Source organism: Gopherus evgoodei, chromosome 10 (assembly GCF_007399415.2).
Source record: "Gopherus evgoodei ecotype Sinaloan lineage chromosome 10, rGopEvg1_v1.p, whole genome shotgun sequence".
In the NCBI taxonomy this organism is placed as follows: domain Eukaryota; kingdom Metazoa; phylum Chordata; order Testudines; family Testudinidae; genus Gopherus; species Gopherus evgoodei.
This window is the reverse complement of record NC_044331.1, coordinates 67,449,533-67,468,432: the sequence shown is the minus strand read 5'-3', so window position 1 is coordinate 67,468,432 and position 18,900 is coordinate 67,449,533. Positions and strand designations below refer to the sequence as shown.

At 43.4% G+C, this 18,900-nt stretch overlaps 1 protein-coding gene across 1 annotated transcript in view; it reads right to left on the bottom strand.

The window, feature by feature from the left end:
* Positions 1 to 14,902, bottom strand: part of XYLT1 (xylosyltransferase 1) — a 347,177-nt gene extending 332,275 nt beyond the window's left edge. The window contains exon 1 of the mRNA XM_030578349.1: positions 14,657 to 14,902. Coding sequence (XP_030434209.1) covers positions 14,657 to 14,902 — 246 coding nt within the window. The remainder of the gene's footprint in view (positions 1 to 14,656) is intronic.
* Positions 14,903 to 18,900: the final 3,998 nt, after the last annotated feature.

Here is an 18,900-nt window from a genome sequence, read left to right as displayed (position 1 = left end):
AATAAATGAACAGGCCTTTAATCAAGTTCATTCATTTATTAAATGGAGCCCAACAGAACATGGTAACGAGCTGGCTAGTGTGCATACCTAGTACTTTTCTCTACTAAGTAGGATCATAACTGCTCAGCTGGTGCCATGGAACCTATTCCGCTACCTTGCCAGAAGCAGGGAATGGGAGACTGGGAATGGATCACTTGGTGATTACCTGTTCTGTTCATTCCCTCTGGGGCACATGGCATTGGCCACTGTCAGAAGACAGAATACTGGGTTAGAGGGATCGTTGGCCTGACTCAGCATGGCCATTCCTAAGTACTGAAGGAGAAAAGTTTCCTTTAGTTCAAATATTATAGGAGTCTGGGCCTTGGAGGAGGAGTGCTGAGTTCTATCGTCACTGCTTGCAGTGTGCATCATGCGAACAACCATGAAGAATCTGGTGACTGGTGGTTCATCACAGTATTTTACCACTGCAGTGCTGGGAAATATTGGGCCTGATTTTGATCATGTTGCGGTCCACAGAAAAACTCCAATTTGGAGCAGGAGCAGGTCCCTTGGTATGCACAGGAATTTAAAGCTTCCTCCTATGGGGGCTTTATGCAGCCTTTGGGACATTATGCAGCCTTTTATTCTACAAGCTGAAGCAGCAGCACACTGGCAAAATATGTAGGGAACAAACAAGTGAGAATCCCAAGAGACGCATATGTGAAATGAAAAGGGCAGAGCTAGGGTTCTAACTATTTTAGCAGAATATACAGTAGGGTTTTTTCCCCAGTACAGTTACCAGCTCAGTCTGAGAGCAAACTGCAGTTATAATTATCACCATAATGATTATTTTAATAAGAATTAGTGACTTATCAAAATATTACAATCGAGATTTATACTCCTCTCTTGTGAGACTGCCAAAAAGGTAACAGATTCTTCACTGCAGATGTACTAGTGCTCTTACAGTAGGTGCTGATAGCATCTCAAAGATTCTATTTATGCAACCACGCTACTAAACTCAATTAAGTGAATGCCTAACTTGAGATACTACAGCAGTGTAAAGTATTATTATTCTCCTGGTGTCCACACTAACAGCTTTGTTTACTCCATTTATATTTCTTCTGCTTGTTTTTACTTGCTTTAGGCCACCTTTTCAAAACTTGGATGCCTAAAGTCTCGCACCTGGATCCATATTTATGTATTTAAATGTCTGTTTCAGGCATCTAAATAGAGCATTCAGGCATCTAAATTAGGTGCCTAAATATGGATATAAGTCCACAGCTGTAACTACCAACATTTGAACATTTTAACATTTGTGTGTAAAAATTATTTGCTATTTTTAATCTAACACTGAATATTTTTGCCATTGGATATATATTACTTTGATGACAGGGTATTTCGCACACAAATATCCAACATTAAGATGTCCCCAGTGGCAAGCAGTTCTTGCAGGGAGATGCAATTTAAGGGCCTATAATTGAGTGGCTTGTCATTTAGCTAGTTACTGATTCAGGTACAGGGGAAACATTCAATACCCAGAGAGACTATAATAGGACTAAAAACCTTGGAAATATCTTTGGGTTTCTTCCAAGCACAAAACAACAAAAACCTTAGAGAAATTCTAAAAGCACAAAATTCAAAATACAACATTAGGAAAAGTAAAACCAAAAGTCAGAAGTATGCAAAAAATTCTCCAACTGCAACCACACAAACCAAAAAACGTTCTTCTGAAGGATGCAACCAAAGGCTGAAGTTTGAAGTTTGGCTATCCATGACCCACAGACACAAATTTTGTTTAAACTAAAACAAGACAGTGTCATCCTTCTACTTAGAACTTACTTTTACAAAATAAAGACTCCATTCACTAATTCTCTCTATTAATATAACAGAACACAGAAACAGCAATAATGTGAAAACAGAACATACTGAGGGAAGCATTCAAGATTTGACCTCAGTGATAACCATGCTCTATTTTTCTGGCTAACACTTATTTACTCTAATTCCATTACCAAAAAAAGCCAATTTACACATGCTGTAAATAGGGCCATAAATAGTTTGTCCCTCGGAGGAATCCACTAATCTTCTCTAAAAATAAAAAAAGAGTCACATGATAAGTGTCCAGTAGTGACCTTTTCAGTACTTGACACAGAAGGATGAATTGAACAGTTACACAATGTGTAAATTATAGCAGCATTATGTGGCCCTCAGTTTTTATGGCGGCTGAGTGGGAGGGGCTACTCCCTTCCCTCACAAATTAAGGCCCCAGTTCAGCAGGGAGTGGAGTTCTGGAACAGCCTTCCAAGCGGAGTAATGGGGGCACAAAAACTAACTTCTTTCAAGACTGTGCTTGCTAAGTTTATAGTGGGGGTGGTAGGATGAGGTTGCCTACAATGGCACGTGGCCCATCCACAACGGCTATTAGCAAATATTTCCAACAGCCAGAGATGGGGCACTAGATGGAGAGGGCTCTAAGTTGCTAAAGAGGCTTCTTTTTCACATGTCTGGCTGGTGGGCCTTGCCCTCACGCTCAGTGTCTAACTGATGGCCATATTTGGGGTCAGGAAGGCCTTCTCCCAGGTCAGACTGGCAGACATTCTGGGAATTTTTTGCCTTCCTCTGAAGCATGGGGCACAGGTCATTTGGTCTGATCTAAAGTAAATGGTGGAGTCTCTGTAACTTGAAGTCTTTAAACCGAGATTTGAAAACTTCAGTAACTCAGCCAGTGGTTATGGGCCTATTACAGGATCGGTGAGGCTCTGTGGCCTGTGATGTGCAGGAGGTCAGAGTAGATGATCATGATCAAGGTAGCCTGAAAGTCTATAAGCAGGGCACCTAAGCACCCGCCTAACAAAACACAGGAATAATTCCAGAGAAGTGTTAGACCCATGGAGGTCAGTGAAACTACCCTTGTGCTTAAAGTTAGTCATGTGCTTAAATCACTTGTTGAATCAATGTGTAAGAGTAATATTTCAAAGCAGTTCGGGCAGTAGATTTTCTTTCATGTATACTTGCTACATTTTTCATTCAGACTGTAAGCTCTTCAAAGTAGGGACCTGTCTTCCTACATGACTGTAAAGTTTCTAGCACACAGATGCACTGAACAAATGAATATTTCTTCCATGTGAGCCATTAATGTGAATTACTTGCACTGATACAAGAGAAAATCGTGTTCTCATTTTTCAATGAAAAGAAAGAGAAAAATAATAATTGTTTGATACTATTATTATAACTATCATTACATTTGAAGGCCAAAATTCTCAGATGGTATGAACTAACATAGTTCTATTGACTTCAATGGAGCTAAGCCAATGCACATCATCTAAGAAGCTGGCTCAGACCGATCTGAAGATTTCTAAACATTTTACAAGTAGTAATTAGCTGAGACCCACAACGCTTCTGTGAGGTCGGTAAGCTTGAGTCTACTTGTTTTACAGATGGGGACACTGTGGCACAGAAAGTTCAAGCTAAAATTTCCAAGTGTGACTATTGTTTTTGGGTGGTCTGCCTGAGACACATTGAGACTTAGCACTCAGAACTCCAACAACTAAGTCATAGGAATCGCAAGTACTGACCTCCTTTGAAAAAAATCAGACACAAGGTGTCTAAAGCTGGGCACTCAAAAATTGAAACATCCAAAATTAGGATCCTCTTTTGAAAATGAGGCTGTAAATGCCTTGCTAAAGATGACACCAAAATGGACCTGTAGACATGAGAACAGAACCCAGGGCTCTGACTCCTTGTCCCATGCTCTAACACTTTTCTTTTCAACACAGCATTCTGTGGTGCAGTGTCAAAGCCTAAGAAGGGACTTCAGAGTCTAAGTGCCTGAGAATGGGACACAGGCACGTTTGAAAATTTTACCCATTGTAAGAATTCTCTATTTCGGCAAAAATTAGGTTGCTTGTTATTTGGCGTTCGCAGTATTTTAACAATTTAAATAATGAGGTTTAGATCTGAAGGATTTCCATTACAGATTATTTTTAAGTGGGAAAAGCAACAGGGACACAGAACAAGGCTCTCTCAGAACCAGTGAGTTCATCTACATTGATTAAGCGTGGAACTACTAACTAAGGTATCTTGTAAGTAACCTTTCATGAGTGTCACATTTACATCTCATACCACCAATTTTCACTGAGCTATGACTAAGCAAGTTAGACAACCAGGGAGAAAAACTGGGGGGAAAAAATACACAAGTAAAGACCTGATCCTCCTCCCATGACTGAAATCAAGGCAAAATTCCCCTGGAATCTAATGTGTGCAGAATAGAACTCTAACTACATAAAGAAAATCAGAAGCAATTCTGGTTCAAATTCATCCTCAAGATCAGTGTGCAAATTATGCTTACTTCGTGCTTTTATCTAATCTTATCTAACACCTCCTGTTTCACTATCTAGCACTATTAAAATGGATCTAAAATCTCCACTTTGTATACTGCACTTTCAAAACAGAAAAGGAAAAACCTTTTTTGAAAATATTTCTCAATACAGCCCAAAAAAATGACAGGTAATGAGGGTATTTTATACTGTACTGTAAAGTAGCCATTTGCAATACTTGATAACAAGCAAATGGGATTTGTATATGTCTCCTTTACAACAATTGGCTCTCCCCGGTAAAACAAGAACACAAAGAGGCTTTTATTTCAAAGGGAATATCTGCAAAGACCTATCACATAATAAAAAATAATGAAAATAATCAATGGTCTGAAAAAGACTCCCCCGACAACCCCATTAATAAAAATCCATTTCATGAAAAACTTTCCCAGATCCCTACATAAAAGATGCTTAATGAGATCACTACTACAAGAGTCCATCAATCTAATCTGGCTCTAATACTGTTCTTAAATAATGTATACATTAGTTCCCTGTTACTGAAAAGATTTGTTTGTTTTATTAACATGTGCCTTGTTAAGTGCTAAAGCTTTGTAAAATGATTATGCAGTTCTGTGCCTCTAAATGTATTGTTTTCCTCCTTTCTCATTATAAAATGATTAGTTGTCTTCACTGCCCTTTTGAATTGTTGTTAAGGTTGTACTTTGGTGTTATTATCCTTGTGATAACTAGTGAAGCTGTGGTTAATGACCAAGTCAGTATTTCCATTACGGACCCATTCTTTAGGAAATGTATAACTCTGCCATGTCAGGAGATAATAGGGGAGCAGGCCCACTAAAAGAAATTGGGCTGAGTGCTCCTATTCCAGTCCGAGTGGCCAATTGAGAGGGCAGGGCAGCATTTGGGAAGGTATCAGAAGCCTGTGACTGAGTTAAGAGCGGCAGGAGCAGACTGGTTCAGTCAGAAAGAATGCTTGATGTCCTCCAGCCAGACAGCCAGGACTGACTTAAGGCAGGAAGGAGCAAGAGAGGGAGATGTCTGCTGGCTCTGAGCCGGAATCAAGAGCCAGAGAGCTGAAGGGAAAGGAGAAGCTGAGAGGCTTACCCACTAGTGTCCTTTTGCTGGGGATCTGGGCCCAGAACCACTAGGTGAGGCTCCCAGCAGAGAAGCTCTGAGAATGCTGTCTAGGAAGAGCAGGTTTGTGCCTGAGAAGGAAGGGCTAGGTTGGCTGTCCTGGTGGAGGGACAAAGAACTATGGATAAAGAGTCCAGATGTGGTGGACGACATCAGGCTGGTGAGACCTGAAGATATGCCATGAGTGCAGGGGACTGGATTAGATGACCTCCTGAGTTCCCTTCCAGTCCTACAATTCTATGCTTGTATTGGATTTACTATAAACTGAAGAGGGAAACTGAGGCAAGAGGCCATTTGCAGGGCTGCCCCAAGGAGACCTCCTGTTTACACAAGGTTGAGCCTGCTAACCCTGTGATGGAGTAGGGGCTGTCTGCATGGGGGATGGGAGAGCAGGGGAGGACTTTAGGGGATGGACTATACCTGAGCCTGTAACCTGAGCTAGGCAAGGGGGTTGGGAGGTCAACACTTTTGCCAGGGAAGCTAGACAAAGGAAGGGGCCGGCAGGAGGGGGTTAGTTTCAGTTTCATTTTGGGGCTGTGTGGGTGGAATTCAGGGTATCCTAAGCTGGGAGTCAAGCACCCTGAAACCCCAGAAGGACTCGATTGAGGGGTCCTGACTGTGCCTGCAAGCTCTGCTGTAACCTGCGTTCCTGTTGTCCAATAAACCTTCTGTTTTACTGGCTGGCTGAGAGTCTCTGAGAGTCCCAGGAAGAGGGGTGCCGGACCAGACTATTCAGGTGAGCTGTCCCACTGGAATCAACACGTGTGCTCACATGGGTGAGGGATCACAGGATCTGGAAAAAGGCTAATGTAGTGCCCATCTTTAAAAAAGGGAAGGAGGAGGATCTGGGGAACTACGGGCCAGTCAGCCTCACCTCAGTCCCTGGAAAAATCATGGAGCAGGTGCTCAAGGCATCAATTCTGAAGCACTTAGAGAAGAGGAAAGTGATCAGGAACAGTCAGTATGGATTCATCCAGGGCTAGTCATGCCTGACTACCTAACTGCCTTCTATGATGAGATAACGGGCTCTGTGGATGAGGGGAAAGCAGTGGAAGTGTTATTCCTTGACTTTAGCAAACCTTTTGATACGGTCTCCCACAGTATTCTTGCTAGCAAGTTAAAGTATGGGCTGGATGAATGGACTATAAGGTGGATAGAAAGCTGGCTAAATCATCGGGCTTAGCAGGTAGTAATCAATGGCTCCATGTCTAGTTGGCAGTCAGTATCAAGCAGAGTGCCCAAAGGTCAGTCCTGGGGCTAGTTTTGTTCAATGTCTTCATTAATGATCTGGAGGATCGCGTGGACCGCACCTTCAGCAAGTTTGCAGATGACACTAAACTCGGAGGAGTGGTAGATACGCTGCAGGGTAAGGATAGGATACAGAGGGACCTAGAAAAATTAGACCATTGGGCCAAAAGAAATCTGATGAGGTTCAACAAGGACAAGTGCATTGCTACAGACTAGGGACTGAATGGCTAGGCAGCAGTTCTGTAGAAAAGGACCTAGGGATTACAGTGGACGAGAAGCCAGGTATGAGTCAACACTAGAGGATGGATCTAGACTGTTCTCAGTGGCACCAGATGACAGAACAAGGAGTAATGGTCTCAAGTTGCAGTGGGGGAAGTTTAGGTTGGATATTAGGGAAAAAAATTCACTAGGAGGGTGGTGAAGCACTGGAATGGGTTACTTTGGGAGGTGGTGGAATCTCCTTCCTTAGCGGTCAGGTTCGACAAAGCCCTGGCTCGGATGATTTAGTTGGGGACTGGTCCTGCTTTGAGCAGGGGGTTGGACTAGATGACCTCCTGAGGTCCCTTCTAACCCAATATTCTATGATCTGGTGCTTAATTTACATTAGACTCAAATTTAGCATAAAAATGTGCAGGTCGCATTCAAGCTCATTTCAGCCTTTTAGACCTAAAGAAGTCAGAAAAACCATTGCTTTGGTAGTTTTTGCTTTTCTCCCCCAGCTGTATCGAAAGATGCATTTTAGAACTGGAATTCACAGGGCCATATTATCTCTACATGGCAAAGCACACTAAGGATATCTCTATGCTGCATCTGGGAGAGAGCCTCCCAGCCCAGATCCACACACTTGTGCTAGTGGGGCTCATGCTAATGCACAAAAATAGCTGTGTAGACGTTGCTTTGATGTTCTGGCTCAGGCCTTCAAGCCCACTCATCCCAGAGGCATGAGTGCTCAAGCTCTCGCTCAAGTCACTACAGCAAAGCAATGTCTACACAGCTATTTTACTGCATTACCACCTTGGACAAAAGGGAGAAAGGAACATTCTAGCTCCCTACATTGCAACGTATATTATATGTAAATTCACTCTGTTTTAACATCCTTGGCAGAAAGGGATGAGTTAAGAGTGGTTTAGCTGTCATTACTTGAAATCTTGTTTTTGTTCATTGTATTTTAATCTTAGCTTCATTATTATTATATGTCAAAGTTTTAGTCTAACTCTATAGCATACGTTACAATTGCGTGCTAGTTCCATTGGCTGACTGTCTTCTCCTAATGACAGATTAAGATCAAGAATCCCCAGCAATATTATCACACCTATTAGCTACCTTTGGAACTTTTGTTGTGGACATACCTGTAGACTTCTGGGGGAGCAGAATGGTCTGAAATTCCAAAGCGTAATGTTGGCTGATTGTTCCACTACTGTGAGCTCTCATGTGGAGTTCAGTGGGGCTCCATCTTGTCCTCTATCTAGTTCAATGTGTACATAAGGTCACTAGAAGGGCTACTGAACAGAGATGGGCAGGACTATCCTCACCAGCTTTGTCTCGCTCTCTCTTAAGACTCAGATGGTTCAGCGAAGCAGTTTCCCCAGTAGCTGACTAAGCTTGGGGCATGCATGATATTGAGCTGCCTGAGGCTCAATTCTGATTAAAGAAATCCAGAGAGAGACTGAGGTTTGGAGGAAAATCCAGAAGATATGTTGCAAATAAACATCTCTATCTGTCTTTTTTAACTCAAGTTTGCAACTTGGCACTCTGTAAATTCCCAATTATTGTTGTCTGACCATCTTTCAGCAGCATCTTGATACCCATCTCCTGGCCAGATAAGGACCTTGCTGCCATTGCACCCTACTTCTAAACTCATTTAGAAACTAAAGGTGGTGCAGAATGCAGCAACTCACTTGTTAAGCAGGGTATCTCACCATGATCATATTACACCAGTGCTCTACAGTAATCTGTACGGGCTGCCTGTTCATTTCGTGTGGCATTTAAGGTGTTATTAACTCATAGAGGCCTAAATGTCTTGGAAACTACCTACCTAAGAAATGACCTCTCATCCCACACACTACTATAGAGGTGATCAGCAAAGGTGCTTGAAGCAAGACCCCATACTATCCCCCTCAGTATATAAGGGAGAAAGCTGCTGCCAGCAGGGTTTTCTTATACACTGTCTTAAATATGATATACAGCATTTCAGACTAATGATTCAAGAAATACTTTGATCCTACAGTATAACACACCACCAGGCAACAGTTACATTTCACTGCACTGACATATTAACAAAGTGCTGGCATTTTTACTTTACTATCTTATACACAACCCAATGGGACTGTATGACACTAAAGAAAGTCATGCAGCCCACATCAGTTGCTTCCAGTAACTGGTTCCAGGGAAGAGGCCACAGCTGGCTAATGTGAGTGCATCCACTGCAAAGTATAACTGCATATCACTGCAACACTGAGTGAGAGCTAAAATTATAGCAGAAGTTCCCCTGTCACATTCATCTCATCAGCACCAGCCCCAAAGCTGAGATGTGCATTCCTTTCCTTCCTTAAGGCTTATAATGCAGAATATCCACTTCCACCACCACCAAGCTGAATTTCAAAATTCTCTTCAGAATAAACATTACACTTACTCCATTCCTGCAAAAAAGCTGGTGCAATTCCTTTCAAAGATAACACCTTTAAATAAAATCAACCCTTTATCAGACAGTAGCATAAATTACTGTTTGGTGTCAATTACTATGCTTTGTATGCATTGGGGGGGGGGGGGAGGAAGCTTCTGTAAATAGCCGTGAATGGATTGGGGGAGGGGTCAAGAAAAAGAAAGCTATATTGTTACAAGCACCCACTTATGTCAGTGTTATTGATATAATTCATACTTCTTTAAAGACATCCATAATACGATTTAATTAAATGTGAACAACAGCAGGAAACTGGCTCATGAGTAATGAAAACGGCAGCTGTAGCTGGCCAGGGGATCTAACACAGTAAATTTTTTCATTTGCAGAATAGCTCGATTCAAAATTCTCTCTTTATGCCAAGTTGGCAGTTTGCATTTAATTATACCCACGTACAACGGTAACATTTTTACTATAATGCAGTTTTTTTCATTTTGCAAGTGAAATTGGTTATTATATGTATCTGATGGCATTTAAAATAAATCTAAATACCCCTTAAACACTTGGTTCAAAAATTGTTTCTTTTCCTACAGAAGTAGATTACCAAAACCCCACACTATTTACCTCTTGGTGTTTGATTCAGTACAGTAAAAAAATGTCATTCTTTAATACTTGTATATATTTCTGCACACTGATCAGGAGCAAAAAAAAAAAAAAAAAAAAAAAAGAGGGAAAATTAAAAATAAAGATTTTAGCTATATGTGGCAATATTTGGACAGAGCTTTTGGAAGTTCCACCTTCAGCAAATGTCCAACATATTTGCTATGCAAACATTACAAAATAAGTTGGTTGCAGACCACATGATCAAATATTAAGTTACAATAAATGGATCTAATGTACAAGTAGCCCTTGCAAAAAAAAAGTCTAGAGATATTTTTAATATGATTATGGACTCTCCTGAAGGGAGACTATTGATCAACATATCCACTATTTCACACAGATGGAGACATTCAGTTCTTCCCTTTGGGCACACCAATGAGTATTTTAACACTAGCATCCAGTTAACAGACTGAATGAACACTAAAAATATAGTCTAGAACAAACTGCATTCTGTGCTCTTATGATTAAACTGAAAACAAAATAAATGGACAGGATATATAATACTTTGAATAAAGTACTGTGTGTCAAAATCTTCTTGAAATGGTTAAGCCCTCAGTTGTTTGGGTATAATGGAGCTACTGTACTCAGGCCTACCAACTTCTGAAAATATCCTATAACAAATATGATAAATGCAAACGATGGGAGATTTAGACTGAAAAGGAAAACCTTAACCAACTCAGGCAGTATATAAATTGTGTTTTAACATAAAAATTAGAGCACCAGAAATTATGGGCCGGAGTTTTCTCCTACACAGATATCATAATGGTGTAACTCCATTGACTTTACCTTTGTCTGGCTTGTCCTCGTCTGTCCCTCCATGAACGCAAGTTGACGCCACACCATTCTATTTTGTTATGAGTATATGCTTTCCATTTCTGGCTAAAGAGTTTTGTCGTGGGATCAGCCCAGCGCATTTTCGGTCTGCCCAACGGTCACTTATGGACTCTGGGGATCCAGAAAGCTTAATAGGGCTAATCCCTATATATCCTGTGGATCAGAATCAGGCCCTCTGTTCCTAAAAGTTTCTTGCTACTATTTCATATCTGACATAAGCAAATGTGCACCCCTAAATATAAAGACAGCCATGCACATATCACTGAGATGAACAATGTATCTGTGGAAAGACAGTTGTAGGTCGGCAGTTTGCGAATTTAGACTACCAACTTCAAAGGGGTTGATAGAATATTAGGTAGAGCTCTTTATCTTTCATACTTAGTTTGATTTCTACCAGAAATTTGCAAAATATCCAATTTGTGGTCCATCAAGCACATGTTTTAGTCATCAAATGGATGCTTAGTGGGTGCGAGTACTGCTGATGAAGTAAGTGTAAAGTGGTCACCACTCTGAGGGGTGCAGTTTAAGCAAAGCCACAAACAAGTGTTGTGAAATCATCCTTAACAAGTGCTGCCAAATCATCTATCCACACACCACATCTGTATATTGTTTATACAACATTATTGTTTATTTCAGAACATATTTAAGATACTGTGACATGGCTCAGTGGGACACCCACTGGTTACTTAGGGTGTGTCTATGCCAGACAGCACAGCGGCATCTGTGTCGCTGTCGTGTAGATACCTCCTACATCAACAGAAGGGGTTTTTCCACTGATGCATTAATCCACCTCTCAAAGAGGAGGTAAGTAGATCGACAGAAGAATTTTTCTATCAACAGCTGCGTCTAAGGGTTAAGTTGACCTAACCACAGTGGTCAGGATGCAAAATTTTTCACAGCTCTGCCATGTAGTTAGGTCAATCTAATTTTTAAGAGTAGACCAGGCCATAGCAAGTGTAGGGATAATAAGTTCTTAGAACGTGTTTACACAGCATGTTATCTAAACTATGATTCAAAAGGAGCCAGATCACTCAATATTTACTTCCTTAACGAAAACAAACGTATACAGGAATGACTGCTAATCGCCAGCATAAAATAATATTCTAACTATGCATATCCACAAATGATGTAAGAAGCACTAAAATATCTGCTTATATACCGTGAGCATCACACAGCCAATATTTCAGGACTTTGTACAACATTAGCATTTTGAGTGATAGCATATTATCTTCACTTTTAGTAGCAAAGCTGTATGGGCAGCTCTTAATGCTGTATTTTCAAAACCTTATGAGCTTTTTTGTAGGCGTCACAGTCTTATTCTTTCATGTTCCAGTACATGACAGTCTTATGGCCCCTTGCAGTTCAGAGCTCATAACAGGTATTTTCTCCACAGGACCTCAAAATGAGCCTGCCCTCTTCCTTTGGTTATACATGGGGCAGATGGATGCAAACTTGTTTCAGGTTGGCTCCTGGGCCTGAAAGAAGTTAGAGCTGTGACTTTGCTTTAATAAACAAATCATGATGTGACAACTAAATACAAGACTGGAGGGATGAGAGAAACAGCTTGAGAAAAAAGGAAGTCTGAAAAGAGCGACAAATGGGAAAAAAAGAGCGTAGAGGGCAGAATACTAGGAGAAAGATGGTAAAGTTTGACATGTAAAATTTCAGAACACGTGTCATTAAAGTGAGAAGACTGTGTAAAAATAAAGCAAGAGAAAAACTAATTTTAGTAAGCAGGAATTTTAGATTCTTTTATTTGGAAGCTGAAAAAAGCTTCTCACACACACTGGTACAGTGTATGCAATCCTCCGGAAGACCGCCCCTGAATTTTAGCAACAGAACATTAATCTATTTTTATTACAGGGGATGATTTCATAAAACATACTTGTGGTTGGGACACCCACAGTCATCTATGAAGACAAGACATAGCTAACCCTAGACTCTTGCTTTCTCTCTTATGATGTATACAGAGATAGAAATAGATACAAAGAGAATGTGCATATCTGAAAAGCGTCAACACAAAATGTCCCTAAATCAGATTTACATAGAAGTCTATTAAAGCAAACCTCATAAACAAAGGAAGCTTCTCTTGAACTACAGAAAACTAAATACCATTTATACATAATGAAATACATTTTGGGCTTCATATTAATTTCTTTGGAAAGTTATACCATTGCATGCATGTTTGTAATTCAGAAACATAACTTTTTTAATTTCTAATTTCTTTTGTGAAAATGCAGTGGTTCCAGGTTCAAGCAATTTCAAAAAAGCATTTGAGAGTATGCAAAAAAGAAATAATTTAATTCTTAGCGAGCTAATAAATTACTGCATTAAATTTCACGCCTGCTGCACCTGATACAGTTGTGCAATCAAGAATAGTGTCTGTGTGTTTTTCAGATGCAAAAAAGCAGCAAAGCAAAGGCCTTAAGAAAGTATCAGTGAGATAACTACACCAGACTGAAGTCTGGAAGATTTAGAAGATGATGGATTTCAAAATATAATTAAGTCTCAAAAGAGGACTTCTAATAATAGAGGATCCCATTAAAGCATTTTCCTTTGTTGCTGTTTTATAACTAGGTCCCCTGCTGTTTGTTCACTTTCTTTAGGGAGAATTCTTATGAGCCCAGTTCAGTCCCTAAGAGGAGAGAGAGACTCAATAGCTACATCACTTTTCTTCCATAGGATAGGAAAGCTGCACTCCAAGGTGAAGGGCTCTAGACTGAAGAGCAAGAGCAGAGTCAATATTTGAGGTGGAGAGAACCAAGCCTGCGTGGAGGGGGGGGGTGTTAAAATGTTACAGTCTCCTTTCCTGGAGAGGAGTGACATGATGTGAAAGCGGAGTCTGGCAGGTCTGTCTCCTGCTGCCAGCAGCCAGGGGAGTAGAGAACGCTGCTGCAGCGCTGTCTGCTCCTTTGTCACTTTCACACCACAGGAAACGTGAGTGACAAGCCTATGAGTACAACAAGCCATTCCCACAGCAGCGCCCAGCCAGCGCGCAAGAACCCTCATGAACACCAAACGATGCCCAATCAACAAGCAGAGTCCCATTCCCACGACTGAAATCCTTAGAAAGCAGATCTGCAGGCATGCAGGGTGTTGGGGGAAGGGAGGGAATGTTTAAAACAAATACGTCACTGTAATGATATAGAAATAATATGCACTTCTACGGACTGTTCTGAAGAACCCCAGCTCTGGCTAGCGCCAAGGAGGTTTTCCGTGCCCAGACCGTGCCATCTCAAGCACGGCTACTTCCAGAGGTTGGGGATGGGAGCCTTGCTGGCCAGCGGAGACATTACAACACATCGGTCCCATTCCGCTCTAACTTTGCAGGACTCCCCCTCCCCACCTCCCACCCCAACTGCCGAGGTTCAAGGGATGACTCCAGCAGAGAAGCAGCGGCTTTCAAAGTTTTCAGAGCGGCTCCAGGCTGGCTCTTTTTCAATCAGTTACCTGCCCGTGCCTTCTAACGGCACTTACAGCGCATGCACTGATCACGAAAACCACCCGGCGCCCATCCGCAGAACTTCTTGCCTTTCTCTCCCGACTGCACTTTAAAAGCCACCAGCAGATTTTCTCTCCCCCACCCCCTCCCTCGGTCCAAGCCCTGGGGTTCTGGAAATGCATATCCCCCTCCCCCAAAAAAGGCTGCTGGCCGCAGACGCTGCCCGAATGCCTCTTGCAGACTTGCAAGGGGCCAACCCGACCCTGCTGAGAAGAGTCGATTAATCACACCGCCGCCGAGCTGGCCAAGTAAAAGGGGGGGGGGGACCGGGGCGCGCTGCAGCCTTCGGGTCCCCCCGGTGCCAGGGCTGGGGCGGGCTGCGAATGGAGGGCGGCGGCGGGCGGCGGCACCTACCAGCGCCTTGCTGTGGAATGCAGCAGGTCCTCTGCGGTGCTGATGCGCCCGGTGGTCGCTGCTCTCCCCGGCGCCGCCGCCCCGATCCCGCTTCTCCCGGCCGCCGCCGGCCCGCTGCTCCTCGCCGGAGTCCAGGCTGCTGAAATTCCACACCACCAGCGTCTGCAGGAGCAGCACGGTGAGCGCCGCGATGAGCGCCGAGTGCGAGCGCCGGGCCAGCCTGCGAGCGCACGGAGCCGCCACCATCTTCGCCGCGGCTGCCGCTGCCGAGCCCCTGAAAGCCGCCGCATCCGCCGCGGCGCGGAGTTTTCAGACGGGCAGAGCCAGACGTCAGCAGCGAGGGTGGGGGGAGGGGGAAGGCGGACGGGGCGGCGGGCTGGGGAGGGCGAGAACTGGGGAGGCCGGGCGATGTGGCAGCCCCTGGCCCGCAGCAGCCGAGGGGGCTGGGACGGGGAGGGGGGCGGGGGCGCCGGAGGAGGAGCAGGGTCTGTCTGCAGCCAAGCGCTGCGGGCAGCGGCAGCTCCATGCAGGGGCGGGGATGCTCCGCGCCCCCCCCCCCCGCGTCCCACGCTCCCGCGGATCCACCCGCACCGGCAGCGCCGAGCCCGGCGGAGCCGGGCAGCCCGCGCAGCGAGCCGTGACTGCCATCTGCCGAGCGAAGGCGGCTGCGGCTTTCCCGCCGGGGGGCAGGATGGAGCTGGGGGCTGCCGCGCGGGCAGGGCGGGCCGGACCCTTCGGAGCCCGGCTCGGCGGGAGGTTGGGGGCGGGAGAGCCCGGCTGGGTGGGGGGCTCGGGAGGCAGGTGCCTTTTTGTGCAGGGCAGGCGCTGAGGGAGCAGCTGAAGGGCAGAGCCCGGGCCAGGGCCAGGGGGAGGGAAAAGGAGGAGGCCGAGGGGGCAGGCAGGGTTGGAAGCTGCTGCACGATATGCAGCGCAGTCCCCTCCCCGTCTTCGTGCAGTGACTGAGGAACTACCCTCCTCTCCGACACATCAAGTCGTGGGCAGGGGTTGGAGACCTTCCTGGCCCCGCCATGCTGGTGTCTCTGGATTCTTAGCCCCTGGGGCAGGTTTAGTCTAACGCTAAAGGCTCTGCCCGTGGCTGGCTGGAAATGGTTCGCGGCTAGTGCTGCTGGGGTCAGGTATGTTAAAAATGCACCTCCTCACCCCGCTGACAGTGCTTCAGGGATTAGTTTAACCCTGGCTAAGGTGCAGCATGACCCACGGATCCTGAATTAGCATGGCGTTAGGGCATGGCTGGATGCTTTTCTTTGCAATGCCTCTGTACTTTAGATAGCTCTCCTTGAGCGTTGCCAGTTGGCCTGGGCACTGGCTGGACTGGACTATTTTATTTTTATAGGGCTGCAGTTGAAACTGAACACAAACCAGCCTTTTTTTAAATGTCATCTGCACATGACTACAGATATGAAACGTGTGTAAAAGTGAAAGCGGTCTCATGAGAATTTAAATCTCTTCACCCACCCCCCCAGTAGTCCCAACTCTGAGACTGAATTTGTAAAATCAGATTTCCAAGGAAAATCAGCAACTCCTCATCCACTCCTTACCTTATCCACCAGGTAACCACAGCATAGTTTTTGGAAAGCTGTAAGCTGTAGTTTAGAAAAATAGATTTCAAAATAGCCCCAGTTGTGGGCTTTAACCTGTAAGGTCCTGACACCTGCTAACTACTCTGATTCCCATACAGCTGATAACTGCTCTAAAGAAGTGATTCATTGCTCCAACCTTGCAAATACTTACCCAGGAACATAATGTTTCAATGGGACTACGCACACGGATAAGTATATAAAGGGTTAGGTCTCAGGAGCAAATAAGTTTTCAGACTTCTCTGGAACAAGCAGGGGTTTTGCTCCTTAAAAAAGCATTAGAAGGGAGATTAAGGAATAAAAGCAGATCCAACCTCCTGACTCTTAAAAGGATTTGATTCTGCAAACTACTGAACCCCTACCCTGCCTGTGGAGGAAGCTCAGCACTTTGCACGATAGGGTCAAGGGGAGCAGAACCATCTTCCCAGCTGTGCATCTGAAGTGAGCTGTAGCTCACGAAAGCTCATGCTAAGGTGCCACAAGTACTCTTGTTCTTTTTGAAATGTCAGTGTTTCCTAGTCACTTAGTAAATTACTTTAATGCCTTCTTTTCCTTCCCAGGGTTACCAGTCTTCCAGTCTTAAACAAGTAATGTCTTTTTTAAATGATAGTTGAATAGAGCCTGAAAAATCTTGCCACTTCTTTTTTCTGTATTTATTTTATTTTTTCCCTGACAAACCACAAATTATGGAGTATGATCCAAAGGGTGATGTTTTGTGTTAATAGAATACAATGCGTGGCTCAGTGACACCAACACTTACTTTCAATAAAGGTAGTGTGGAGGAGGTGTTAAGAGGGCAGAGGAGTGGGCTAGGTGAGGGATAAGAAGGACAACGAATTGCAGAATACATTGTTTCCCCAAAAATTGTGAATAACTAGAAATATAATGCTTTTAAGTCTTTGATTACTCTCCTTTACATCCATAATCTCAGTATCGGAATGATTTGATATATCTAAAAGTACATAACATCTAGCAGAAGAAGTGGAGCAATACAGGTTCTAAGAATGAGTAATCTTATTTTTCATAGATCAGCATACTTTTGAGTCTCTTGTGACTAATGATAGCCTCAAGAAAAAGAAACAAGAAATAATTCCATACGCAAAGGGCTGATGGCCTTGCTCTGGTACTACAAAATAAACTTTAAAAAGGGCCTGGTTTTGAATTCACACTTGTTTTATACTGATGAAGTCCATTGACTTCAATGCAAGTAGTATTCCTTTACCAGTAGAGATTAGAGTCAGGCCCAAAACAGGCATCCATTCTTTCAAATAGGATATTGTTCCAAGTGTGTTTGGCTTATTGTAAGTGGCACTCAAGCTTACCAGCTATTCAGAATGCAGAGTTTGTACATATGTCATCTCCAGGCAAGCTAGCTTCAAGGTTTGCTCCATGCTGCTTTGTTTGAAGGCAAAATGTTATTGATCACATTAGAATAGCTGGTGTGAATAGACATAGTTCCTAAGAGACCTACATCTATTTACACCAACTGAGGATCAAGCCAATTGTCCCTAATCGGAAAAGGGCCTATATTTCATTATATTAAAGATATGTTTTAACAGATTTGACAGCTATTAAACAAGCTCTAATATATAATTATATCAGTTGGTCACTAAATATTAAGGCCTACATTTTCAAGAGTAACTAACGTTTTTGAGTGCACGTCTTAATGCTTTCAAAGCGGTTTGGTTTGCAGAGGGTGGGTGCTCAGTACTTTCTAAACAGACTCCTTTTATGCATCTCTAATGCAGCGTGGGGCACGGGTCACTTGCTGGAGGATTCCCTGCACCTTGAGATCTTTAAACCATTATTTGAGGACTTCAGTAACTCAGACGTAGGTTAGGGGTTTGTTACAGGAGTGTGTGGGTGAGATTCTGTGGCCTGCGTTGTGCAGGAGGTCAGACTAGATGATCATAATGGTCCCTTCTGACCTTAAAGTCTATGAGTCTCTTGATGGGCACCCAAACACAAAGGCACTCAAAATCACTAATCACTTTTGAAATGTTTATAGGGCTAAGAGCCAGATTCTGATCTCACTTACCCCTATGTAAAATGGGAGTAATTCCTATTAAGGTCGTTACTGTCACACTGGTGTAAAATTGCTGTGAAAGAAGCAAGATTTAGATACTCTGTGTGCACAGATATTCAGTGTTCAAATGCAGTGTACATTTATGTAATTTGCTCTTTAAAAAACTGCAAAATAATTAAAAATAGGATATTTAATGTGTGCATGTACACCTGTATGTTTCAGAGGGATTATCTCCTGACTCTTCATTTAACAGCAACAGGAGTTTCTGTGCCTTCCTTGCTTGCCTCAAGATCTTCCTTGGAAGCTCCATATTACCAGTGAGATTTTTAACAGAAGCGCCTTTACTCTCAGTCTTATAAATCCCTTCAGATTAACTGTGGCTCAGCTGCTTCCCTGCCCCCAAGAAGTCTCACATAGCCTCTTAAAGGCATTTTCCTTTTTTTTTGGTTTTAGATCCCAGAGATGCTACTCATTTTAATTTTATTTTATCCAGTACCCTGCCACAGCTCTGCATGAAACTGCATAGAAGGAGATATCTTCCTGTTAATCTCTGGCTGACAAGCTCACCAGTGAAGGTCATGATATGCAATGATAAAACCATAGAAAACCAGAAAACATTT